Consider the following 27,022-nt stretch of genomic DNA (forward strand, 5'->3'; position numbering starts at 1 on the left):
CTTCTGTGTTTTTGTTGTTTCTGTCCTTTGCGTTCAGTCCTCAATTTAGTTTCTATTCAGGCTTCTTGCTTTTGCTGCTGACACTAATTTTACGTGGGGTGGGGCTTTAAGCTCATAGGCTGCTGGGACATGATTAGGTGAAATAAGTTATGGTGGCATTTCCGCTCTAAAATGGCGTCTGTTAGCACCACTTGTGTCATCCTTCCTTTAATGTGAGAGTGTTCCTCGTTTATCCGCAATAATTAAAAACAGTTTGTATTGAAAACTGTGATTAAGGTCTTGAATATATTTGAACAGCGTAGTTTTAAACGAATTCCAAGAATTTTGCTTGGTTCCAGTAGATTTTACATTTTAAAGTAGTGAACTTTAACAGCAAAAAGCATAACTCCCATGATTGAAGTCATGACAGACTAAAACCTGTTTGAATCAGTTTTAGTGACTGTTTGGGTTTTGATTACTTTGGTTGCAGCATCAAATGACTTCATTGTTTTGTTTGCTCTTCAAGGACCGAGTTTTCTGGACTGATGGAGAAAACGAGGCAATCTATGGTGCAAACAAGTTCTCAGGATCTGATGTGGTGACACTAGCCAGCAATCTGAATGACCCTCAGGACATCATCGTGTACCACGAGCTGATTCAGTTATCTGGTAAGAACCTGAAGTTTGGGGGTCAAAGGAGTGCGACCAGAAGAAGACATGGAATTTAGACTGAGGTTCAGCTTGAAAAACCTGACAGTGTCTGTTTTTAAATGTGCTAAACATCTGTTTCACAAGTTTTTTTAGATGGTAGTTTTGAAACTTTACTTTTCTAGTTTTCAAAAACAGACAGTTCAGATTTTCTTTTAAGTTTTCAGATTCTGGATTAACCAGATCCAACAGTTTCTGTGATGCAGAAGTCTTTTTTTTTTTTCCTGCAGATGAGTTATTTTTAAGCAAACTGTTCTACTTGTTTTGAAGACATGTCCCCTTACAAATCTGATTTTGTTTTTTAATTAAAAAAATAAAACCTTTTTGGATGAGCATTTGTTACAAATGTCTACTAATTAGGAAAGTTTGTTTTTTGCCTTATGGTCAGACTGCAGTCTATTGCATTGTATTGCAGTTTTGTATTGTATTGCAGTTTTGTATTGTATTGCAGTTTCCTACGAATGTGCCGCATTTGTCTGGATCTGTTTGTTAAACCAAATTAAATAGCAAATGTCAGACATGAATATCACAACAAAGATGATCATAAATCTGGTAGCCAGCTGGATAATATTGAATTATTTTACTGTTTTATTTCTAACAGTCATCATGGCCTTGATTTCTCTCCAGGTAATCAAATGTTTTACTTGCAGGTACCAACTGGTGCACAGAAAGGGGGGTAAATGGAGGCTGCGGCTTCATGTGTCTACCTGCACCACAGGTCAACAAACACTCTCCCAAATACACCTGTGTGTGTCCGGAGGGACAGGAGCTGGCGGCTGATGGCTTCCGCTGCAGACCAGGTCAGTCAGACGAGAGGCTTTTATTCACAAGACCCTCAGATCTCACACATTTAAAATGACAGATTCCCCATGAATAAAGGCTCACCTCATCCCTCAGATTATTTTCATCTGCAAGAACTTTTATGATGCAGATCTTTGATGGAAGCTAAGAATTACTTAACAAAAATCAAGAATAAAGTTTGATTCAAATCAAACTGAAACGGGATTCAAAATTATTTCATTAAATTCTGAAATACTTTTAATAATGTTGGTGCAATAAAACACCTTTTCTTCATTTATGAACACTATTGATTGGAGCATTTTAAGCTCCACCACGGATTCATTTTACACCCTTGTTTCTGTGCAAATACTTGATTCAGGTTTTACTGGGCTGTCTAGTAAAGTACTGGAGGTAGAGCTTTGAATAACATGAATGTTTGTTTAAAATGAGTGAAGAATGTAATGCAGCTCTGGATTCTGACAAGTGTCAGTTACTGCAGGTTTTATTTGGTTGCAAAGGCTGTGCTTTTATACCTTTACAGTGTGTTGGTCCAAAAGGCAATGTGTTGGTCCTGGTTCAAGCAGGGGCCCGTTCCAAGAAGCAGGTTCAACAAATTTAGAGTTCAAACCTGAACTTAGAGTCACTGGACTCAAAATTCTCAAACTCAGGGTTTTCGGTTCCAGAACAGCTGAAAATGTTTGATTCAATCGACTTGAAGTTGTTAGAACCAGAATCAGGTGTGAGCATCGCGACCATAAAAAGCCCTGATCAATGGAGCAAAGACAGCATGATTCACCATGGAAACGGGGACAAACATCTGAGTTTTGTACTTCCGGCGGCGGAAATTGATAAGTTCCTTCAAGCATATGCGACTATAGGAGCGCATTTTCATCAAGAAAAGCAACACAGCTGCAGCGGTAGAACAGAGAGAAAATATCTGCAGTTATTTGAATGATTCCAAATAATGAATAAATAATGTCAGGAAGGTTATTTTGTCTCTTGTTAAGGAATGGTTTTAGATCTGTTACTTATTTAACCAGTAATCACTGTAATTGCATGAATGACCAGTTTTGGTAACCCACCCCCACCTCCCGCTACACACACGGATATCACTGCACGCTAAAAAAGAAACTGTAGCTGCCTGGCATGTGTTTAAAAAGCATTTATTTAATTTTAATTCTCAAGACTTAGAAAATATTCGCAGAATTATTATTTTTTTAAGCATTAAAAAAACTTCCGTAACCGGGAATCGAACTCGTAAATTCCACAGTGGGAAGCAGCGTTTCTGACAACCGAGCTAATGTTTGACATAGGGGCCAGACGGTAGATGAGTTCACATGCTTTCTCGGTGTTTGACATTCAATAATTTCTATTGTTAAGGGTTTAAATAAGGAAAGGAAAACTGTATTTTTTAATAGCAAGTCCCTGGAAAAACTCACTATTTATAATATCGCTGAAATAAAAATGAATTGGGAAACTGCAGTCAGTCGACTCGTGTCCTCCAAATCCTCTACCGACGTAAATAACATTTCCTCTGGATTAATCAGCCTCCTCTCTACATGATCCTCTATGAACGAACATGTCATTCTGGTTTCTGCGTGGTGAAAACGTGACGTCTCTAATGTGAATATTCTCTGAATGTTAATGAGGAACTCATATTTGAACATCTTTCACTTTAAAAAGGGGCGGAGACCGCAGAGAACTCTAAGTTTCCTGAAGAAAACCTGCTACCGACCAGGTTTCGTTCAGACTTACCGTATTTTTCGGACTATAAGTCGCACCGGAGTATAAGTCGCAGGGGCCAAAAAATGCATAATGAAGAAGAAAAAACCATACATAAGTCGCACTGGAGTATAAGTCGCATTTTTTCAAGTAATTTATTTTACAAACTGGTTGAAAAAAACGATATTACATCATCCTGGAAGGTAAGTTATAACATTCATAAGTGAATAAAAAAACAGGCTGAATATGTGTCAACACATATTCACATATTAGCACCATGGAAAAAACGAAAAGATGTAGCATTTATATAACATAACAGTTTTCTTTAACTATAGCCTCAAGAACTCATCAACTTTGTATCTTTACTGTAATTAATTGCACGCAATCTCACTCCATATCACTAAATCCCTTAAATTCTTCATCCTCTGTGTCACGTCTGAATAACTAAAGTAAATAAAGTAATTGCATAGATCACCATAAGAGGGCACTCTAGACTTACGGTCCATATGTCATCTCATTAAAAATTATATAAGTCGCACTGGAGTACAAGTCGCAGGGACATTCAATCTATGAAAAAAACCGCGACTTATAGTCCGGAAAATACGGTAGTTACCATAGTGATTGATTCTGAGTTCATCTTAACCTGCTTCTTGGAACGGGCTTGGTTTCGCCCACTTTCCCAGGTTATCTCTCTTTCTGGAACCGAAAACTCAGTTTTGCTGAATTTGGAGTTCACGAACTCAGAGTTCCAACAAAACCTGCTTCTTGGAACGGGCCCGAGGTCTTTAATGTACAAAATGTTTACTAGGAATGTTTGATCAGTCAGCCGTTCCTCCTGGTGACCCATAGGGCAGCACACATGAAGACTCCCAGATCCCGTCTGAGCTCGTCTCCACGCGTTCCATCAGGCTCCTGTTGGCCTGCAGGTGCCGACAGGTGTTAGTTTGTGGTTATCCGGTTTTTATGGACAAGTTCCAGCAGTGTTTACTTTAACAGTAGAACAATCAAACCTTCAGTAAAGTGTCTCCTTACAGACAGCTTTATCTGTTGGTTTAAAGGCAGACCTCTCTGCTGGATCACTCCACCAGCTTTGAGGAATACTTTTCAAATCATTGACTTGCTGTAAGTAACACAATGTACCACCCTTTATATCTGGGTCTCATCAAGTGTGTGGACTTGGAGTTGTGCAAACACTCCAAATCAAACCTGCTGAACCTGAATTTAGAGTAACATTTTCCCAGAATGCACTGCAGAGATGTTCAAAAGTGTTGAGACGTCTGTACCTTCATAAAGAGGTGTTGCATCTACAGAGAGAATGTAGGTTCTCTGCGGGACTAAAGGCAGAAAATGATTGGATTGTAGATCTATGCCTCACTGCATCTATTTTTCCACTTAAAATATCAGCCTGTACTGGTCTGCCTTTTTTAGAGAACATTTTGAACAGTGACTGTCAGAAAACTCTTCTGTGTAAGAATGTCTCGTTGCTTTGAAACTCTTGAAGATTCTCACATGACGTTCAGGCACTCGTGCTGGAGACATTACAGTCCAGGAGCAAATATCAGTTTATACGTGACTTGTTGGATTAAGGTCCAGCTTAATTGGTCTTCTGAAGGCAGTAGCATCCCTGAATCTTTGTCTGCCTTCTCTTGCTGAGCAAAGGTTGCTTGGAAATGCCGTTGGCGATCTTTGTCTCTGTCTTGGGCCGTTCAGAGCTTTGCCTGATACACTCACAGATTAGCCTTTTCATACTGGAGCGCGCTCAGCCGGGAACCTGACGGCTGAATTCTCCGCACATACACTCCTAATTGGACTGGAACAGAGCCAGCCGTAGTCGAGGCACTGGACCGTCTCCCTGACGACGCTCCACAACACGGCCCTCCTGAGGAAAGGTTTGCCTTTCCGGCCTGTTGGTATCCTCCTCCTTTCTTCATGGAGCTGGGTCCTTTCAGAGTTTTGTGTGATCTCTGGTCGGGTCTCCTCCTTCCACATGCTGGACTCTGGTTAATGCAGTAATCGTAAGTGATCTTCAGTCCGCCTTACGGTGTCTTCTGTCAAAGTAGCTGATGTTTCCTTTGTCTGGTAACTGTGGAGCATCTCTCTGCTTTTGCTGTGCTCTCTGCATGTCAGTTCAGGCGGAGCATTTTGTATCTGTGATGATGCGACCGTCAGGCTGCCAAACAAGAACAGCTTGTGAGTTAAGAGGGCGAGCTCGCTGTAAATGTTCCTCCGCCTCCCTGTTGCAGTTCTGCTGCTCCTGAAGGCCTCGTAGGTCTTTGTTCAACCTCCGGCCAACCTTATTATCCCATTTTTCCAGCTGCCTCAGACGAGATTAAACTGCTGTCAAAGAGACCAAAGGGGAGGAGTTTCGATTTGAACAAACTCCACATCACTTTGTGTTTCCTAAACCATCATTCATAGATTGTTTTTCTCTGAAAGGATTTGAAGGTTTACTGGTTTTGTTTCAAAGCTCGACTTGAATAATCCTCAATTAATTTTAGTTCTGTACTTTATTAGAATTTCTGTGGCCTGAAATACTTTATCTACAGTGGAGAAAACATCTTAAAACTCTTCTGTGCTCAGAATGTTGTTTCTGCTGCTCCAAACAGAACTTCCTTTTTGTCATCCTTTCAGCTGTCCTCAAATGCATTGACTGTTCATTCGTTGACTTTCATTTTCATTTTCATCAAAGAATTTCACAGAGGGTTTAACATTTATGTAAAAGTAAATGAAGATCTACAAAAACTCAAATTTTATCTGAGATCAAATGAGAGGAAGGAAGTTTAGCTTGATAAACAACTTTTTTGTCTCTTATTTTTAAATGCCCCCAATGTGTAACCATATCAAAATGTACATGTTTTTAAAACAGAATATTTTGTAGTTTTCATTTCAAAACGGACTAGTTTTCATTTTGGTGCCAGTTGCACCAGAGGATGTAGTATGTCCACATGGGAAAACTCAAACGTAGAGAAATGCTGCGTTCATGTCATGTTGGAATAATTGGAAAAAGGACTAACCCAAAAAACACACACGAACCTCAGAAAAACGACAATCTTCTAACACCACATGAATACTTTCTACACCTGAACAAAGGTCAATGTATTTGTAGTGTATCGTCTCACATTAAAATTACAGGATTTATTCCTGTTTGACAGTCCAGGTAAAAAAGTTTGAAGCCACCGGCCGCTGTCTGCTCATCACTGTTCTATACCCATAATGTCCTTCTAAAATACTGATGGCACAATATTAACATCTATACAACCGAGCTGGAGATCTTAGTTTATTTTACTTGATACTGTTTGAGTTTGTCAAATTAATTTAACACTTTCTGCCGCGATACTGGAAAGGAAACTGGACCTGTTTCATAAATAAAAGGAGCTCGAAACATTTGACCTATTTTGGTGTTATAGGAAATGTTGGAATCTGAGTAAATGAGCAGAAGAAATGTTTGTTACATGTTGACATAAATGTCTTCAAATATATAATTCAGAGAAAACTGTGGCAAGCAGTGAATCTTAATCATAGTAACTAAATGAGCAAAGACCTTTTGCAGAAGTTTTTTTTTTTTTTTTTTTTAAAGTGTGTAATAAACTTCCCCATGCTAGATTGCTATAAGAGATCAACTTATAAATAAATTATGGAATAATGCAATAGTTTTGTAATTTTATAGCAAACTGCATCACTTTGTTCTCTCGTAAAACGTTTCTCACCCAAACAGAACAGTTGACACTTTGTTTGATACACATCTTGTGAGGGTCATTCATGATCACTGTTCCTTCTAAGCTGCACACATGCACAATTGTGCACAGCTAAAATTTCTGCTGAACTTTTAATATTCTCAAATAAAACAGGGGTGAGTCAGTCATGTGAGTGGATTGAGACCCATCAAAAATACATACATTTACATATTAAAAAAGCCATAGAATAATCTTCCTAATTATGAATACGTCACTTGATTGACATGCAAAACGGCCAATCGAACATCCTCTGGTACATGCGTCACTGCACATTCAGCTTGTCAGAAATTGTTAATGAACATTTAAAAAACCCACACATTCAGCCGGTCGGCGGAGGATGTCTGGCAGCTTGACTGCTCTGTCCCCAGCAGACGGATAATCCAGCCCTCACGAGCGTTTATTTAGACCTGGCTGACTCTCATCCCATTGAGCCCAGCCATCCTGCCACAGAGTCGGCTGTTCCTGCCCGGGGGATCCCAGACCGCACAGGCAGCAGTGACCCCCAGGACACTGCTGCCTGTGTGGTCCTAGAACTTGTTAAAAAAAAAAAAAAAAAAAAAAAGGAAAAAAGAGTTTTGACTTTTCATTGTTGTAGCAAATCATCTGAAAATGTGTGGTCTCCTTTGATTTAATAAGCTACATGACTGAGATTCCAGACTGTTAAAATGCAGGTGTCTACAGAGTGAACCAGTGTTGCTCACTGTGGTCAGAGGAGCACCTGGTGAGTTTCTGTATTTGCTCACACACACACAGTTAGAGGGAACATCGTTCATGGTGTAGTTATGTAATGCAGAAGCTGCACAGAACTTTTTCAGCCTTCAGGTCAGGTAAAGTCAGCTGATGGGTTGTTCTGGAGGTCTTGGAAACCTGATCAAACCTCATCAGTCTGCTGCTGGTTTCCTCCTCGTGACCGTCAGGCTTCAGATAGAACCTAATTGGTTAATAATCTCTGCAGGCCGAGCCTCTTCTGACTGCACTTTGAGCTCTGTAGTTCCACAAACACTTTTGCTTTCATCCTCACACTTTTATTCATGTTTTAAGCTTTAATTCTTTTCCTCAAAGTCTAGTTTAGATTGGATCATCTTTAACACTCTTCTTCAGAAACTTTTCTTCAGATCTTCAGAAAGGATTCAGATCTGTCTAGCTTTGACAGAATTTTAATCCCAAACACGAGGACTTCTGATGAGCTGCTGTCTGCTTCTCGTTCATGTGACATGTGTTCTCCTGAACCTGCGTGTTGAAGCAATCTGCTGTGTGACTGCTGCCCTGTCATGGGACGTCCCAACCTGCAGCTTCTGTGCTGAGGCTCTCACCTTCTGTCTCATGAGTGCCCCCTGGTGGACGAATGGGGAGCATGTACTGAGGGTGCTGGCCTTCTCCCTGTTTCAGCGTAATCAGGGTGATCAGCCTAATTCAGTGTGACTCTTGTCCTTCCCTTTAACTGCAAACATGCTCTTTTGTCACAGATATGAAGTTTGTTATCAAAGTTTACTTACAAGATTCATACTTTTAATGAAACACACTAGGTCTCTCACGATTAGTCCACTAATCGATGACTCACCGACTATTAAAATAGTCTGACCAATTTAACAGTCGATTAGTCGTTGCTTTATATTCTATGGAGTCAGAGTGTAGTAAAGCTGAACAAAGTTGTGAGCGTTTAGCACAAAAAAATGCACTTCTGTTTAAATTTGAGTCAGTAAGACCAAAACTTTATCTTTACTGAACAATAGTTCCTTGTTTCAGATTCTGACCTCATTTGATTTAATCTTGTTTTAATGCAAGAAACTAATGAAGGACAAAGGCTGCAGGATTTAAGTTCAATAAACTATCATCTTAATTGTCTTTATTTGTTGTGGGCTTATAAAGCTAATGATGGTTAAGATGTGTTTACATCCAGTTTGCGCACGACTTGATTAGTTGACTAATCAGAGAAAATAATGGACGATTAGTTGACTATTAAAATAATTATTTGTGGCAGGACTAAAACACGAATCTGTCCTGTCAGTGATGCGCTCACATGATTTATGTACCTTTCTCACCAAATCTTCATTCAGACTTTCATCCATCCATCCATCTTCTTGTCCGCTTCTTCCCTTTCGGGGTCGCGGGGGTGCCGGAGCCTATCCCGGCTACTGATGGGCGAAGGCGGGGTTCACCCTGGACAGGTCTCCAGTCTGTCTCAGGGCCTCAATCACACACACATCCACTCTCACATTCACACCTAGGGGCAATTTAGAGTCTCCAATTAACCTATGAAGCATGTTTTTGGACGGTGGGAGGAAGCCGGAGTCCCCGGTGAAAACCCACTCATGCACGGGGAGAACATGCCAACTCCACACAGAAAGGTCCCAGCCGGGAGTCGAACCGGGGCCTTCTCGCTGTGAGGCAAGAGCGCTAACCACTGTGCCACCGTGCAGCCCATCATTCAGACTTTTCCAGACATTTTTTTTTCTCCTCTTTGAGGAGCAGAATGCTCCAATTAGTAACTCTACAGCCTGCATGTGGATCCTAGAGGCTGAAGGAAGCACTGGTCTGCATCTCCTCTGTGACTGGAGTTGGAGTCCTTAGTAACCCTTTACAGCCAGAGCTTTACATCCTTTAGACTACCGGAACTCTGCAACCGTTTTACCCTTTTTAGGTTCTAAAGTGAAGAAAAGCAGCTGTTCTGTGATGTGATGTGCAACGCTGAACAGACGCACACACACCCGACTCGCTTTAACCTGTTGCCTTTTGTCTTCCAGAGGCTAACGTGAGCACGTCCATCCAGGTGGATTCCACTGCCAGAGGGTCTGCTGGCGCCTGGGCCATCCTGCCCGTCTGTGAGTACGCGGCTGAACCTTCACTGCTGCTCCCAGTGTGTCTGCCTTCATCCACACTTTGACCGCTGGAGTTTAAGGGTTTTCTGCTTCAGAGGTTAAAAACTCATCTTCTCCAGTGTTAGTGGGAACATTTTTTTTTCTTCTTCTTGGAGTCCAGTCGATTTGATTAAGTTAGGTTTAATGTCTTTCTTTTTTAAATGGTTGTTTCTGTGGAGGATTAACATTAGATTCGGTTTAATCTGCAGCAGGGGGGAGTATCTAGGTGCTCCAATACACAATTTGCTCCTAACAATTTTGATTTGCGATCTTTATAAATATAATATTGTAGTAAAATATTATCTGAGGATGATGCATTTGATGTATAACGTTGGATTTTAAGTTTTTGAATTAAAACAAAGCCGAACGCGGAGCACTACTGTCACCAGAAGTAAACACATCTTCATGTCAGCGAAGTTCCCTGTTTTCAAAGTAAAATTAGCCAGAGCTTTTTTCTGTTCAAAAACAGACTGAAGTTCTGCTTACTGACATAACTTCTGGAAAACAAAAAATGAATTGGCTTTAGTCTCCAGTGTTTATATTCTTTTGGTTATGGTAACTCTTGAACATTTGACGTAATTAACGAAACTCCAGCAGATTGTAAAGCAGAGGCAGCCTGGATCTGACATGCAGCTCTGTACAGCTGAATGTAATCAACCTGAATCCGCTGATTCTGTCACGGGGGGGAAAAAAACAACATATTTTTCATACGGGCTCTGCACCAAAATGTAATGCTTAGAACGTAAGATGTTAAAGAACTTTGAGGATAGAAAACTGTCCAAAAGTGATCCAAAACAGCAGTGGTGTTTATGCTTTTTATTTGTGTTAATGCAGAACTTAACCAGAAGATTTACAAACGTGTTTAAAGTAACACCATTTCTTTCTATCTCAATCTGTGTCGTCATTTTTGTTGATTCTGGTTTCCTGTTCTAAATAAAGGCATAAACAATAGTGATTTGATAAAGGTAACTTCAATTTTCATACATTTAGTAGAAAGACACTTAGCAACCAACATTTTATTAAGAAGACAGAATCGTGAATCGGTTCGTGATGATCCACAGCCCTAATCTGCAAACCTATGAATTTGTGGGTTCATTGCAGTGATCCTGATCAGGTTATTTTGTTTATGTTCATCTATAGACTGAATTTGGATTTTAGTGGTTGAGGACTTGGAACCTGTTGTTCTACGACCTTGTATCATGAGTCCACCAATGTGTCTGCAGTGCTGCTGGCCATGGCTGGAGCTGGAGGTTACCTGATGTGGAGGAACTGGCAGCTCAGGAACCAGAAGAGCATGAACTTTGACAACCCGGTCTACCTGAAGACCACAGAAGAAGACCTCAACATTGATATAACCCGGCATGGCGCTAACGTGGGCCACACTTACCCTGCGGTGAGTGAGTGGGTCCAGAACCCCGACAGAGCAGTCTTTATGTTGAGCCTCTTCCCGACAGGGGTCCAAATCTCGGGGTTTTTGCACGTTAATCTCTCCTGCTGCAGGACCATGACCTCAGTCTCCCTCACCTTTTGGCCTTTGATAATCCTTACTGCATTGTTTGCTGTCCAGAGTCATCCTCTCAGATTAAACAGATTAACCTAATCCTGAGGAGGAAAGACTCAAATCTCTGCCAGCGAAAGTCTAAACGGGATCAGATCAGTATTTCTACTCTTCAGATAATTCACTTGAACTCTCCTGTTTGCAGATTTCCATCGTCAGCACAGAAGACGACTCGTCCTGATCCACGGCGGCTTGATTTCATCCCTCCTTCAATCCAGCCCATGGTGTCACATGACACCTGCTTGTTACCGTGCCAACAGTTGTCTGTAGCAGCAACAGCCCTTACAGTCCGACCACATGCCTTCTGAGGAGCAGAGAAGAGGAAATGAGTCCTCCAGAGTGTCTGAAGTTCTTTTCCAGAGAATCAGTGTTTAGTTTCCTCAGACGGGCTCTGCACTGACAGCTAGAGGACGCCGTCTCCACGCCGTCTGCTGGGCAGGGCTCAGAGTTCTCAGGACCGTCCTCATGCGGGGCAGAGCTGAGGCTTAAACTGGGAACCTTGGCTCTGTCTTCCATCACAGATGGAAGTCTTTCTGTCTGCTCATGCTTGAATTTTTGTTTTCTTTCCTGCAGCACCACCTCCTGGTGTGCTGGTTCTTCATCTTGGTCGTCACTCCTCTGCAGCGTTTGTAAGAAGTGTAAATATTTCTCCTCCAGAGACTGGACTGTCGATCAGGACTCCTCGATGCACTTTGATCAATGTTCCTTGTGTAAATAAGATTGTATACATCGACTTGAAATCAATTTTTTGCTATGGCTGGGTACCTCAGATCTGATGTATTTAAGAGGAAAGGATGAACTGAATTTGCTAAAACTATTTTGTATGTTTGTGTGCTGTTGCTGTGAACTTTTTATAGCCTTGTACAGTGAAGGATCACTGAAGATTTGATGCTCTGTATCTGTGAAGACTGATCCACAAATCACTTTGGAATTAAATAATTCAGTAATGTTCAGAATAATCTGGTGTTTCGTGTGTGCAGATGTTTATACAGAAGAAGAAAAGCTCAGCAGATGTTTTCCGGGTCAGAAACTCTACTAGTCTAAACGCAGCAGGAAGGTGGACTTTCCTACACAGAGGCTAATTTTAGAACTGGGTCAGGGACACAGCTAAAGGTTGGAGACAGAAATATAACACATTATGTTACTTGGCTTGATGTCTGGACTCTGGAAGTAGAACCTTAAAGCTGATCTAGGAATTGGAAGAAGCAAAGTCATTGATCACTCTGTTTAAAAAAAAAAAAAAAATTAAAATGCTGAACAGATGCACACAGATGCGATGTGGTCAGCCAAACATTTTCACCCTTGCAGAAATTTTTTTTTTTTTTTTGTTTTTTTTGTTGTTTTTTTTTTAAATAAACCCCCACAAGAATTTGGAACCAAATTAGAGGTAAACGGTTAATTTCTATGTTTAACACATGCACTAGAACTTGATTGAGTGAGCAGTGGAAGTGAACAAGTCCTCTGCTGAGCCCTGGTTACCGCCGTCGACCTCAGTCACCTGAGCTCTGATCAACGACAAAAAGTGGAAAAGGTGCTGGAGGAAGAGTGTGAGGCGTTCTCCCGTGACAGCAGCGATCTCGGATGTATCCCTTCACTAAAGATTGAGATCAACCTGAAAGATGACACTCCAGCACAAAGAGCGTATGCCTTCATCCCAGAACCTCTTTACAAGGAAGTGAAGGAGTTTATTCAAGAACTGCTCATGAAAGGATGGATTGTAAAGTCCCAGTCCCCTGTAATCTGTGTCAGAAAGGATGTATCATTATGGCTTTGTATTTGCTTCTAAATAGCAAAACGGTTCCAGACAGACACCCCGTCCCCAGCATCCAAGATCTCATAGATTGGCTCGGAGGTTACAGTTGGTTTTCAGTCCTGGATCAGGGGAAGGCCTATCATCAGGGCTTCATTGTAGCAAGTTTAAGGTACATGACTGCAGTCACCACGCCATGGGGCTTATAAGAGGTTTGATATGTTTCCGTTTAGTGTCTGCCGAAAGAGTACGAGTGGACCCCAAAGATATCGAGGCTGTGAAGACAGAACTCATCTTAAATAAAAAAAGGCAACAGGTTTCTCTCCATACTACCTGTTATATAGCAGACGTCCTCGGCTCCCAGTCAACACCCTCTTTGGCCTCAGAACTGAAGACGCAGAAGAAACACTACAAGGATATGCCCCGAAATGGAAAGCAAAGATGACTCAGGCTTATCGAATCGCAAGTACAAACAGCCAGCACTCAAGCTCCAAAGGTAAAGAGAGCTATGATAAACGCTGCAAGGGAATGACACTCCAGCCTGGAGACAGAGTACTTGTGCGTAACCTGAGTGAAAGAGGCGGACTTGGCAAACTAAGACCCTTCTGGGAAAATTCAACGTATATTATGAGAGAGCTGATTGGGGAAAATCCAGTCTACAAAGTGAGGCAGGAGTGCGTCCCATTCGTACTCTCCACAGAAACTTGTTGTTACAAGTAAACAACTTGCCAGTCGACATAGTGTAAGACTCAACAACAAATCCACAAAAGAACTTCTGATCGTCCCCAAAGCCTTGAAGAAAGCGATTCAGAGGATGATATACATACCTACTGGTTCTGGAGGCCCAACTGTCAACCACAAGTTGAAACCCATCACCCATCCCAACAGTTTCACAATGGTCCACAACAGTCAAGACCAGCTAGCACAACTTCAAGAGAAAGAGTCAACATTCAGCCTGAACAAAGAGAAGACACTGTCACTGAAGAGGAACACACTGATGAAAGGCAAGACACAGATCTTGAACCTGATGACAGTCAGGAAGGACAGCAACTCCATCAAGAAGAGGATTCATCAGCGGCAAGACCTGAATCAGCACCGGAGTCCCACATCATGCCGTGTGCAGAGCTGGAGCCAGATTCATCTACTGAGTCACCACTACGTCACAGGAAATCCACAAGGGAGAGATGACCAAACATAATCTTCACCTACACCTGGGGCAGCCAGCATACTTACCTCATCCTATGGTAAACGCCATGAACATCCATACAGCGTTCATGCCTCGTCCCACTGAAATGCCATGAGGACCCATCATATCTTTTCATGTTAGACCCTCATCTTTACTCTCAACCTCTTATCACATGCTTACCTTTTTCATTTCCCATTTCATGCTTTTGAACTGCAAAGGAAACTGAAAGACTTGTTCAATCAAGTTGAAAAGTGACTAAAGTTTTATGTGTTTGAGTTTATCTGTCAAGGTCAGGAGCCACTTTTGTTGTTGGGGAGCTTGTGGTGAAATATGTGCATCTACATTTGGTATTTTGTTTTGAAAGCTATTAATTTGTCGTAATTAACATATTTTTATACATTTATGAAATATAGCCCGTGGAAAAAAGATCAGTTGTATTATTAGTCTTGAAAGCGGAACCTTCAACACTCTTGCAGCGCCTCCAGGTGGCTGAAGACGAAGCAACTTCCTGTTTCCGTCAGAAGTGCTTTGTAGAACATAGTGAGTGCTCGTGTCATTCCTGCTCTGAGACTCCTTTTATTTTAACAGACACAGCGCTTTTTGTTATTGTGCTCACCACTATCGTGACCCTTAACATTAACAGTTAAAAATTACACTTCCCTGGCTGTTAGTAAAACGATGGTTGAGATAAAGCTGTTGACCAGTTAACACTTTCAAGTTTTCTTTGCAGGTTTTTCTGCAGCTGCAGATTTTAAAGAGATCATTAACATGGTTTTTTTTTCTCAAACTCATTTCTTAAAGTGGGTCAAGAAGACAAACAGATGATGATGTTTTTTCTTCAGAACAAGTCATCTCAATCTTTTCATTATCCCCGTGTGGCTGCGACCAGGATTAATCTCCATTTATCTGACGGCTGCAGTTATCCTCAGAATAAAATGTTACACTCTTGGATTAAGGCAAACGTCTGTCAGCTTCAGCTCCATCTGAACCAGCTGTAGCTGCAGGTCGGCACGCTTCTTCCTGTAGCTTTGTTCGCCTTGAGGACAAAGAAGAAGAGAAAATTTGACATTAAATGTGAGGCTAACAGAGGGCCTAATCCTTCCCATTTACCTTAGCTTGTAGTTTGTCCTGCAGTTCAGGTCTCGGTGGAGCAGCAGAGGACACGTCAGCATCTTTTTTGAGATGACAGCTTTATTAAAACTTGAAATACTGGCGATGTCGGAGGCATCGGACGCTGAGCAGCATCCTTCACCACGTTGATTCTTCACCAGTGAGCTCAAGGATGTTTTGACCTGCGGAGATGTTCCTGCTGAAGTAACTAGGAGTATGAGCTGCCGTCATGCTGACCCACCTCAGAGCTCGCAGCAGGAGTCTGTTTTCAAGCTACAAGCCTGGCAGCCAGGCCCCAGAGGTCCAGGAACCAGCCTTCCACCTGGATCTGATCAACACCTTCATTAAACCATGGAACTCCATGCAGGTCAGAACCTAAACCTTCCAGTTTCTGCATCCTTCATATTTACTGGAGATGAGTCTCATACTTTTAACAGCTTTAATGCACAAACTGTTAAAGATGAGACTTGTTTCTGTTCAGTCAATGATCGTTGATGTTCCGAAAATCTCACAAGAACTGTGAGGAAAAACAAAAAAGGATGTGGAAATTTGTGACATTCCTCTGTAATGAACCTGTAAACTGCAGGGAAAACCCATACTTCGAAGAACCATTTGTGTGTGAATGAACTCCAGAACTTTGGGAACCTTCATCCTGTTGACTTTCTGTGTCCCGTGAAGGATCTGAGCAGAGACATCTATGACCTGTATGCCGAGTATGAGCGGGAGGAGGTGGATGACCGGCTGCCCGTGTCGCCGTCACGCATCCTGCGCTCTCCCACCAAACACTTGAATCTCAACATCAATGTTGGAGGAACGGTAACTGGGCCAGCCTTACCAAAAAGAAGTATACGCAACTTTGTTTGAAGTATACTTTTTTTCAAACTAAAATTAAGATAGCATACTTTTAATTTACTTTTTAGATACTTATTAAAGATAAACCTTACAAGTTCATGTTTACATGTTCATAGGCTAATGTTAAGTCAGGGGTCTGCAACCTTTAACAGTAAAAGTTAATTTCTACTGATCGAAACTTAGTGGAAGCCGCAAAGTCTCCTCTTGATAATGCTGAGCATTCATTACAATCTATTTTTTAATAATAAATATGAATTATGCTTCTTTTGTGGCATGAATAAAACAGAAATACAAAAAGAAACTAGCATTTTCTCAGCTTGTGAAATTATTTTTTACATTTGACAGAAGCTCATATGATTTCCTTTCAAAATAAAAGACCTTTTGTGCCAGACCGGATCTGCTGCTTTAAAAGCCCATACTAAACTGCCGTCGCTTCATTTTAAGTCTAAATTTAAAATAAACCAAATATTTCAAAAGACCTCAGGACCTTATATTCCAAAAAAGTTGTTTTTCCGTTCATTTTGCACAATGGACAAATAAAAAGGTAAATAAAAAAATGCATGTAAATTGATTAAAGTGATCTAACTGCACACTTCACAAGCTGATCTCTGTTCATTTTGCAGCTTTGCTGACAGAATCCAGGTGTAGTTTTTCTTTTTGTTTTTTTTTAATTCAAATTCAACTTTATTTAAATAACACGTTTCCTGCTTCCAAGCCTCTCAAAGTGCTTTCCGCAATAAAATAAATGACAGTAAGACAAAAGGTAGAAAAAGCAATCATAATAATAAATAAATAAAAACACATTAAAACCCCAGCACATAAACACGTCCCAAAAGTACAATCAGATTACATCAAATTAATTATTAGTAAAAATGTCTAAAATCAAATAAAAACATGTGGACATGTAAAAACTACTTAAAAGTTATACTAAAAAGATGATTTCGTTTTTTTTGTTAGTTTTGTTTTGCGCCAAATTACGTTCGGCATTCCTGGAGTTTCTGTTAAGTCTCTTGGTTTCCTCTGCACCTGAGCCGTTCCTCTGTGAGCGCCGCGGCGGGATCCTGTGAACGCCTGGAGAAATCAACAGAAAACTTTCAGAAATGAGGCAGGATGAATATTAATGTTCTATAGTACGAACATTTTTTCTCCACTGACATAAAAACAAGAAAAGACCACAAAGCGGTTCGTTTTTAGAAGGTTTCTCTTTTTTTCCTCAGAAAATCTTCAGCTTTTTTCTGTTTCTGGATGAATTTTAAAAGCAGTTTAAACTGTTTAATTCCTGAGGAGATTTTTTTGTGGTTTTCAGGGATTTTATAAATACTTTTGAATTACTTTATAACTTTATTGTAAATCCCTCTGTCATTTTCTCCTCTGAAAAAAAAAATCAGATCAGTGAATGTATTAATTAATTATTTTTTTCCTTCTATTTATTTATTATTTCACATGCACATTTATCAAACATGATTCTTGGTAACTCGTAGATCACATGTGTCAAAGTCAAGGCCCGGGCCAGATCTGGGCCACTGGGTGATTGTAGCCGGCCCGCCAAACCATTTTAGATTTTTGTTATTAATGGCCCGATGTTATCTTGCACTGATAACATATTGTAACACATTCTCATTCCCAGCTCGTCATATATTGACGTATGGTTAGGGACCCCTCCCATCAAAAATTGACGTTTTCAGTGACTCCAACACCTTTTTTCTGACATCCAATTAAATCAAGGCTCCCCAACCTCTGGGCCGCAAACCGGTACTAGTCTGGTACTGGGATGTGGACTGCACCAGTATCCTAAACCAAACCTTAACCCGGTACCGAACAGTCTGTACGGGACGGGGTACCAGACATGGACCAGGCTAGGGTTAGGAAAATGGTTAAAAAGTGACATTTTTAAAGTTGTAAAAATGCAGTTTTAGAGTGTTTAATAAATGTTTATGCTGTTCGGCCTGAGGCCTAAGGGGAGTTTTGGATTTTGGCCCCCTGTGCAATTGAGTTTGATGCCCCTGCCATAGATAAACTCGTGAGCTGAAGGTGCTGCCTACTTCAGGTGATGATAGAAAATATAGTTGCATGTTGTTTTTTTATATAAAAGGTAGTGAAAGTCACGGTGATGTAACATCTCTGTTTTTTCTGCAGCTCTACCTTCTGCCCTACAGGCTGGCTGCCAGGTATCCAAAGACCCGCATCGGCCGCTTGGCCACCTACACGGACCACAGCAGGAAGTTGGACCTCTGCGACGACTACATCGTTCACAGCAACGAATTTTTCTTCGACCGAGATCCTAGAATCTTCCACAACATCTTTAACTTCTACAGGTGTGCTACGGAACACAAGGAGCTTTGCTGATAAAGTTCACATGTTCTCATGAGTTCTATCCTCCCCACCAGAACTGGAGTGTTGTCCATCAAAGACGAGCTATGTCCTCACAACTTCCTGGAGGAGATCCACTACTGGGGGGTCAGGATCAAGTACAGCCAACGCTGCTGCCGCATCTCCTTTGAGGAGAGGCAGGATGAGCTGAACGAGCAGCTGAAGATACAGAAGGAGCTGATGGCAGAGGTGAAAGAGCTTACTGTGGACCACTCTGAGACCCTTAGGACTCCCCATCCTGTCTCATCTGCTGAGAGACCACAGGCTGCAACCACATATGCAGCATCTTTTCTGTCAGTCCTTAAAAAACAGCTGAAGATCTGAGAGCTCGTTTGGGCTTCAGCAGCAAAGCAGAAATATTTCCCTCAAAATACACAAATATGAACGCTCCTGGGGGTGTCACCTTCCTGATCCTGATGCTCTAACTTTACTGTCTGACTGATGACTGCGTAACGTTAGTCAAAAGTCCTGAAACATTGACTCCTCTTGAACGGGAGATCAACCAGAAAGATCCATGATCTTCTTTGCCTTCAGGTCCAATCATATTTAAAGATGAAAGGGATGGACATGGTTAGCAACAATACTCAAGTAGACTGTGGATTTGGAACCATGATCAGTTGGGGCTGAGGGGTCCAAAGTGTGTCAAGAAAATCTCCCCCTCACCATGACACCACCACCACCAGCCTGAACCGTTTATACAAGTCAGGATGGATCCATGCTTTCATGTTGTTGATGTTAAATTCTGACCATCTGAATGTAGCAGCAGAAATAGACCAGACAACGTTTTTCTGTCTTCTATTGTCCAGTTTTGGTGATTCTGTGTGGATTGTAGCCTCAGTTTCCTGTAGCTGACAGCAGTGATACCTGGTGTGTTCTTCTGCTGCTGTAGTCCATCTGCATCAGGGTTGTTGTGTGTTCAGAGATGTTCTTCTGCAGACCTCGGCTGTATCCAATGGTTATTTCAGTTCCTGTTGTTCTATCAGCTGGAACCAGTCTGGTCATTCTCCTCTGACCTCAACAAGACATTTCCACCCACAGAACTGCTGCTTTCTGGATATTTTTTCTTTTTCTGACCATTCTCTGTAAACCCTAGAGATGGTTGTGGGTGAAAATCCCAGCAGATCATCAGTTTCTGAAATCCTCACAACAGCTGGTCTGACACCAGCAGTCACATTCAAAGTCCCTTCAATCACCGTTCTTCCTTGTTTTGATGCTCAGTTTGGACTGCAGCAGATCATCTTGACCGTGTCTACATCCCTAAATGTATTGAATTGCTGCCATGCTGATTATACATTTGTGTTAACGAGCAGTTGGACTGCATTAATGGGTTTACACAGACATGTTGGTGTGCACTAAAAGAAATTCTGTGAGCTTATATAATGGATATTTTTGGCTTGAAATACTCATTGCCTGTGTGACTCTGTCCTCCTAGATAAGGAGAGATGACATGGTTCCGGATATTCAGTCATTAATCTCCTGACTGACTTATGTCTCTCTGACCTTCAGTCTTAACAGATGTGGAGAAAATCAGCTTTTCATGCACAGATTCACATCAGCGTCTTTAGGTTTAAAGGTTCCATTTAAATTCAACCATTTCTGTATCTCAGTTCAGGTTTGTGGTTTTTCTTAGTTCTCTTTTTGATGTGGATTCAGGCTCTCCAGCTGGAGGTGGAGAACAAGGCAGCATTCGACCACATGACCTTGGGGCTGATCCGAAGGAGAATCTGGAACTTGATGGAGAAGCCGTTCTCTTCCATCCCTGCCAAGCTGATGGGGGTGGCCTCATCCTTTTTTGTGCTGGTCTCGCTGGTCGCCATGACGCTCAATACTGTGGAGGAGATGCAGTACAAGGTAGGTGTGTGGTGATAATTTTTTCTAAGACTTGCTACCAGACACTGATAGAAACTATAGATGTCAATCTCCATCAGACTGGAGCTCCATGACAGATCTCACCTCATGGGGTCTCAGTGATCCTAGGAAAGATCAGGACTCAGTCCAGAACTACACAGGAGGAGCTGGTCAATGACCTGAAAAGACCTGGGACCACCGTTTCCATGGTTACTGCTGGTAATACACTACGACGTCATGGTTTGAAATCATGCATGACATGGAAGGTTCTCCTGCTTAAACCAGCACATGTGCACGCCCATCTTAAGTTTGACCGTTTGGATGATCCAGAGGAATCATGGGAGAAAGTCATGTGGTCAGATGAGACCAAAATAGAACTTTCTGATCTAAATTCTACTCACTGTGTTTGGAGATAGAAGAATGATGAGGAACATCCCAAGAACACCATTCCTACTGTGAAGCATGGGGGTGGTACCATCATGCTATGTGGGAGTACATGGGACAGGACGACTGCACTGTATTAAGGAGAGGATGACTGGGGCCATGTGTTGAGTGATTTTGGGGAGCAACAAGATGGGTCGTGGCTGGATCTTCCAACATGACAATAGGTGTGTTTCCATTAGACATATGCACTAAACTATTGACATTCTAGAAATGTCAAAAAAGCACAGTGTTTCAGTTACATTGTTTCCATTAAATCCTAATTATGCAAATAAACACAAATCAACTCACTCAATAGGTCATCCAAAGCCATGGCGACGAATGACAAGTATTGTTTTAAGTTGATTCTGTCAAAGAACGAGGGAGAATTTGGATGACGTGAGAGCAGTGCTGGGCGTGTGCTGCACAGCTGAACTATTGACAGTCTCTATGTATTATATGTCAATGAGCCAGACACAGATGCATGTGAGAAGCTTGTTCAGAAGTATTAGAAAATAAGCATTCGAATGAGTAAGTAGTTGGACCCTTTCTTTCGTTTGATAAATATCGTCAAGATACATTCACATTTCTGCCATCACTAGTACTCATTATCATCAATCAAAGGAGACGCAGGCGTCTTATTAGTTCTGTGGGAGCGGCTACAGATGAAACAGTTTTCTGGAAATCTTGGTTGGGTTGGTTACAGAGGAGCTGTGGATCCACATGACTCGCTCAACTTTTGATGAGCTGTGACACTGTGGGATTTCTTGTAGCGCCCTGTGCCTGTCTCAGGGCAGCCACTTCCTACCAAGAAGCACATTTCATTTGAAAAAAGGGTTTTTTCTATTGAAGTTTTGCTAAATATTTCTACAATTCTGATACGCCTCAAGAACCACCTTCTCCAAGCGTGGAAACTTTTATTTTTTCAAAATTGTGATGTTTCCACTAAACAGGCAGAAGGTCAAAACACGGGCAGGCAATCATAAGAAAAATGCTTAGACTGAACGTACGTTAATAACAGTTCAAGACTACACGAAGAAGATAATGAGAGGGAAGAGTATAAACAGTCTGGGTGATGACATGATGGGAATCAGCTGGTGAGAACCGCAACTGGAGGCTGGTGCATGATGGGAAGGTGAGCTAGTATTCTGGCGAGAGCTCTCTCTGGTGGTCGGAGGAAGGCATGACTGGCTGAGTCCTGACAGAGACATCACTGATTGGACGATGACATCTGTCCATAATTTCAGCCAAAAGGTATTTGACATGAAGCAAAACTGAATATGCTCCATAATAATCACGAAACTTTCATTGATATTTGGACATTAAAGAAACATTTGAAAAAAACTCCAATGTAATCTTCCAAGCAGAGATTGGCTTATAATACCTACCTTTCTATGTATTGTTTTTCTATTTCACTTTCTTCCTGGAATTTACTTTTCTTTTCTTTTTCTTTTTTTACTTTTTTTTCCCGTTCGGGGTCACGGGAAGACGTTTGTTCCAAGCTCTTCCCAGATGTACATATTTTTAAATAATTTTTTAACTGATTTATTTTGATGATTTTTCTATTGAGAGAAAAAAACAGCATACATTCCTATGACACTGGCTTTACATTAATAACTCTTCCAATGGAAAATAATCTACGTCTATTTTTGTTGATATTTAATTTTTAATTTATTTAATGAGTTTTTCTCTAATGAAAAATAATCTTATTTTATCTGAATGTGATAATAGATCCGCATACACAATGACAAAGTCTGAAATAGTGTCATATCTACTTCCTGTCATGTGATTTATTGTTACTGAGGATTCATAATATGTTGGAAAGACATAATTATCTGATCTTAAGTTATGAACCGGATAATAATAATACAGAGAATAAAGGAAATGGTATGGTCAAGCCGGGGTGGGATTATACAAGTTCGCTTCCTCTTAATGTTTGGTTAATCAGAGTTTTACATTCTTCATAGATCTAAACTTCTAATGATTGACTGTATTGCACATGGGTTATGTGTTCTTTGTCTTGATTGCTTGAAATAAAGCATTTCTAATCGAATCCTTTTTTTTGGAATCACATTTTTGGTTTCTTTAATTTTGATCCTGCCTGACTGTCAATCTAATTTATTACTTATTCCAGACTCAGTGCAAGCCACATATGTTAATGATGCTGTGCTTGTTCAACGACAGTCTAGCAGACTTTTGGAGATGGCTCTTAAAGGTGTGAGTCACAGGAACTTGTTCTTCTGCAGACTCCCTCAGGTCAGCCCAGCGGCAGATTCTACGGGGAGAACGCCGAGACCTTCTGCATCTGCTTCTTCACTCTGGAGTACCTGCTGCGCCTGATTTCCACGCCCGACCTGAAGTGTTTCGGGCGCAGCGTTCTGAACACTGTGGACCTCATCGCCATACTCCCGCACTACCTGCAGATGATCCTGGAGTGCTTTGAAGACAAGGACTTTCACCTGCACTCAGGAGACATCGAGACCGTGGCTCGTGTTGGAAAGGTTCAGAGCCGGGGGGATGTGTGTGTGTGCGCAGGGGGGTACATTCAAATACTTCACACTAACACTTGGTTCTAGCTCCCATCACTATAGAGCTCCTGTGTGTTTATTTTAATTGTAAAGTAGAATATGAGTAGAAGGAAGAACACAGTACCTTCACTGCACGCTGTTTGGTCAAAAGAGCTGACAGGTTTTTCAGCAGACTGCTGGCAGGTTAGCCTTTCAACGCCAGACCTTTAGCTCCACCATTGACATACTTTTGACTATGTTAACTTTTCCACCGTTTATACGATTAATACAATTCCAGCAGATTCTGAAGCAAGTTTTACACTTTACATTAGGAAAATGCTTACGCAATCAATCAGCTGATGCCTTACAGAGAACAGAAGCTCTGTGCAGGTCCAAAGTTAATATGGAAAGATACTTTCTCTGCATCAGAATCAGCTGATTCACGTGGATCGTATAAATGGTCAAAGACCCAAGAGTATGTCAAAGAGTGTGCGTTATTGAGATGTTGCCAGCGATATCTCGGAAGTTAAGCGCTAATGGATTAAGACACTTCCTCATTTAAAAAGCAGCGCTGTGGAAAGTCTAGGAGTTAAGCTTGATGCAGCTGTTCACTATTAGGTAAAACAAATATTTTATCTGAAAAACAAACTGCATCCACTGCTGCTTGGCATATATTTGTTTGGGAACATGACAGACTTCAGACCTCCGAAGACAAAAAGACCCTTCTGCTCCATCTCAAGAATCGACAAGGAGGTGGTGTTATTGGCTTCTGAGCAGCACTGCAGACACACTTATGAACTTCACCAAGTGAAGACTAACACCTGGTTCACACCGGACGTGTAAGCGCTGCAAAGCGTTGTGCGCTTAACCTCAAATTCACATCAGACACGTTTATCTAGAATTTTTTTTTTATCATCAGACACTCAAAACCACCCCCCACCTCTGGAGTTGGCCCACTACGTTGATCTGTGTGTATGTGTGTCTGTTTGTTTTTGTGTGTTGTGATTGTGTGTTTATTTTCATCTCTACAGTCTGTTTAGATACAAAAATATGAGGAATTTGTCAATCACTTATTGTGGAAAATGTGTTATATTTTGAAAATTGACCAGATTTTCTCGTGTATCTTGGCATAAACTTCTGCCAGAATTGATGCAGATCACTTACGGCTCGCGCAAAAATAGATCAGATGCCAAAGCGATCGCTGCAAGGCACGAGCCGCCCGCGCTGATGTCTGTGTGAACTTCAACATAGGTTAACAAGGGCACTGAAAGGCAGCAGCCTCCATTCTACGCCGCTTTGCAGCACAACGGTGTCCGTGTGAACCAGGTGTAAAGCTACAGTCTCAATCCCCTCAGCATCGCATATTCAAGCGACAACTTTGAACAAAAAGTCTGTGTAAATGTGTTTGTGCGTTTCGGACTTCCAGATTCAAAACTCTTGTGTTCACATGTACAACCATGTTCAGACTCTTTGTATGCACGCTGAAAATCAAACTAGTTTGAACTTTGACCAATGAGGTACTTGGATTTCGCAGTAATGTATGGATGGCATCCACTTTAAACCACAGAAGTGTCAACTGTTTGATCATGAAGGAGAAATAACCAGTCACGGTTTGTGCCTGGCCTGAATTCTGTGGCACCAAGTCGTTCATAAATAGAAACAGAGCTGTAAAAGAAAAAGCCTGGAGCCAGATTCACCAGATTTGTACCTCTTTGACCTGTTCCAACTGAAAGTATGCACAAGCGAACAGTGGAAAAAGAGGAAGAAGTCCCTCCCTGTTTGTCCATTGTGAACACAATAAGTATGCAAGAAGTGGTTTCTCTGTCTACACAGCTTAAGACATTTTGATGAAGACGACATGAAGTGAGGTGTGTCTCTGTGCAGGTGGGTCAGGTTCTGAGGATCATGCGTCTGATGAGAATCTTCAGGATTCTGAAATTGGCTCGGCACTCCACAGGTCTCCGAGCCTTCGGCTTCACCCTGAGGCAGTGCTACCAGCAGGTCAGATTGGCACTCAGCAGGACCGCTTGGGCAAACTCAAGGAAGAACTCCTTCAGAAATGCTGTTTCCACAGGTGGGGTGTCTGCTGCTCTTCATTGGATTGGGGATCTTTATGTTTTCTGCCATGGTGTACAGCGTGGAGCATGACTCGTACAACACCAACTTCACTTCCATGCCGCATGCTTGGTGGTGGGCTGCTGTAAGTTGTCATCTGTTAAGGGTTTCAGTCAGAAACTCAAACTATCATATAAAGCATCTCTGTCTACCTTCAGGTTAGCATTTCCACCGTGGGCTACGGTGACATGTTCCCAGAGACCAACCTGGGACGCGCCTTTGCCTTTGCGTGCATCTCCTTCGGCATCATTCTCAACGGCATGCCCATCTCCATCCTCTACAACAAGTTTTCCGACTACTACACCAAACTGAAGGCCCACGACTACGCCATGGTCACCAAGGCTCGTGGAAAGGTGCGCTTCATCAAGAGGGCAGCAAAAAGGTTTACAGACTGCTGTGATGGCCAGAACAAGACTAGTTGCTCGAGTTCAGAAAGCCTCATCGAGGGTTCTGCGAGGAAACACAGATTTATGGAATAATAACCTGTCCTCCTTCAGACAGTAAGATGGAGGAGAGAAAGTGGTTTCTGTCTAAATGAATTCCTTCAGGATCTTGCTGCCCTTCAGAATTATGACTCAATAGTCAAACCTCAAAAGTGGAATTGAAAATCTTTCTACAGGACCTCCAAATGTTGTTTATGCAAATATGTTTTTTAGACCAGCAGTAATGTCATGTGTTTTTAGGATTAGTTTTTTCCCCTAAAGCTCCTTGTAATGTGGTTCAAAGACGTTCACGTCACTCTTTACTTTGACTACTAACGTCACAGACATTCAAAAGTTTATTTATCAAATTGAAATTATGAATACTTCTTCAACCAGACATGGTATGGACCAAACTGTGTTCTTGTTCATGAACTTCATAGGTTTTAAAGTTCAAACTGTTATATTGTGGAGATTTTCAGATGGCAGAACCACTGTTCATGGATTTCTGATTTCTTAGTCGTGTGACCTGTGTTGGGATAACAGGATCTGCGGTGATTTGGACCCAGACATTCCTGTTTCCAAAGCTGTGAGCAGCTGAGCTGCAGAAGCTCAGTCAGATACAGACATGTAGTCATCTTTACAGTCATCTTCGCTCTTAGGTTTAATGCTCAAATTGGTTTAGAACAAATTATTTAAAAAAAAAAGTTGTTTTAGTTGATGTCATTGCTTTTATAGTCCCGTAGGGGGCGGTGTATGAGTTTGAAAAAATCTTCTTCTTCTGTAAAACAAAACAAAAAAAAAAAAAAACAGAACTTTTCCAGAAGCTGCTGGAACATGAACTGTTGGCGTTCGTGTTATCCCGAGTTTATAAACAGACTCGGTCTGGTTGCTTCAGTCTATCTTCAGGTGTGATCCACTACTGAGCGGCACGCGGGCTTGACCTGCTGCCCCCCCTCGTTAGACCACCGGGTCTCACGGGGATCGGGTATCGACACCACCACGTCGATACCGAGCCCAGAGCTCCGGCGCTCCACCCATCCTCCAGCCCCAGCCTCCATGAACGGGAAATGCCCACACACATCAGCTGTTTGATCCAGGTGGACA

General features: G+C 41.7%; 2 protein-coding genes across 2 annotated transcripts in view; both read left to right on the plus strand.

The window, feature by feature from the left end:
- Positions 1-12,297, plus strand: part of vldlr (very low density lipoprotein receptor) — a gene marked incomplete in the record, with an annotated part of 46,664 nt that extends 34,367 nt beyond the window's left edge. Inside the window, 5 exon segments of the mRNA XM_024262816.2 lie at positions 506-647; positions 1,337-1,486; positions 9,667-9,744; positions 11,004-11,173; positions 11,484-12,297. Of these exon segments, the coding sequence (XP_024118584.1) occupies positions 506-647; positions 1,337-1,486; positions 9,667-9,744; positions 11,004-11,173; positions 11,484-11,519 (576 nt within the window).
- A 5,736-nt stretch (positions 12,298-18,033) lies between these two features.
- Positions 18,034-26,993, plus strand: kcnv2a (potassium channel, subfamily V, member 2a). The gene is made up of 7 exons (XM_036216822.1): positions 18,034-18,551; positions 18,624-18,795; positions 20,260-20,463; positions 23,121-23,375; positions 25,266-25,382; positions 25,456-25,581; positions 25,655-26,993. The coding sequence occupies exons 1-7, from the start codon at positions 18,307-18,309 to the stop codon at positions 25,973-25,975; spliced, it is 1,440 nt and encodes a 479-aa protein (XP_036072715.1). The 5' UTR covers positions 18,034-18,306; the 3' UTR covers positions 25,976-26,993.
- Positions 26,994-27,022: the final 29 nt, after the last annotated feature.

The sequence above is a fragment of the Oryzias melastigma genome, linkage group LG18 (assembly GCF_002922805.2).
Source record: "Oryzias melastigma strain HK-1 linkage group LG18, ASM292280v2, whole genome shotgun sequence".
NCBI classification, from domain to species: Eukaryota; Metazoa; Chordata; class Actinopteri; order Beloniformes; family Adrianichthyidae; genus Oryzias; species Oryzias melastigma.

What these genes read in the sequence shown, in the direction of transcription:
- kcnv2a (XM_036216822.1), top strand. Translation starts at nt 18,307, where the DNA reads ATGTTGTTTTTTTATATAAAAGGTAGTGAAAGTCACGGTGATGTAACA. An exon ending in AACATCTTTAACTTCTACAG is followed by an intron (nt 18,552 to 18,623) that starts GTGTGCTACGGA and finishes CCTCCCCACCAG; the next exon opens with AACTGGAGTGTTGTCCATCA. An exon ending in ATGCTTGGTGGTGGGCTGCT is followed by an intron (nt 25,582 to 25,654) that starts GTAAGTTGTCAT and finishes GTCTACCTTCAG; the next exon opens with GTTAGCATTTCCACCGTGGG.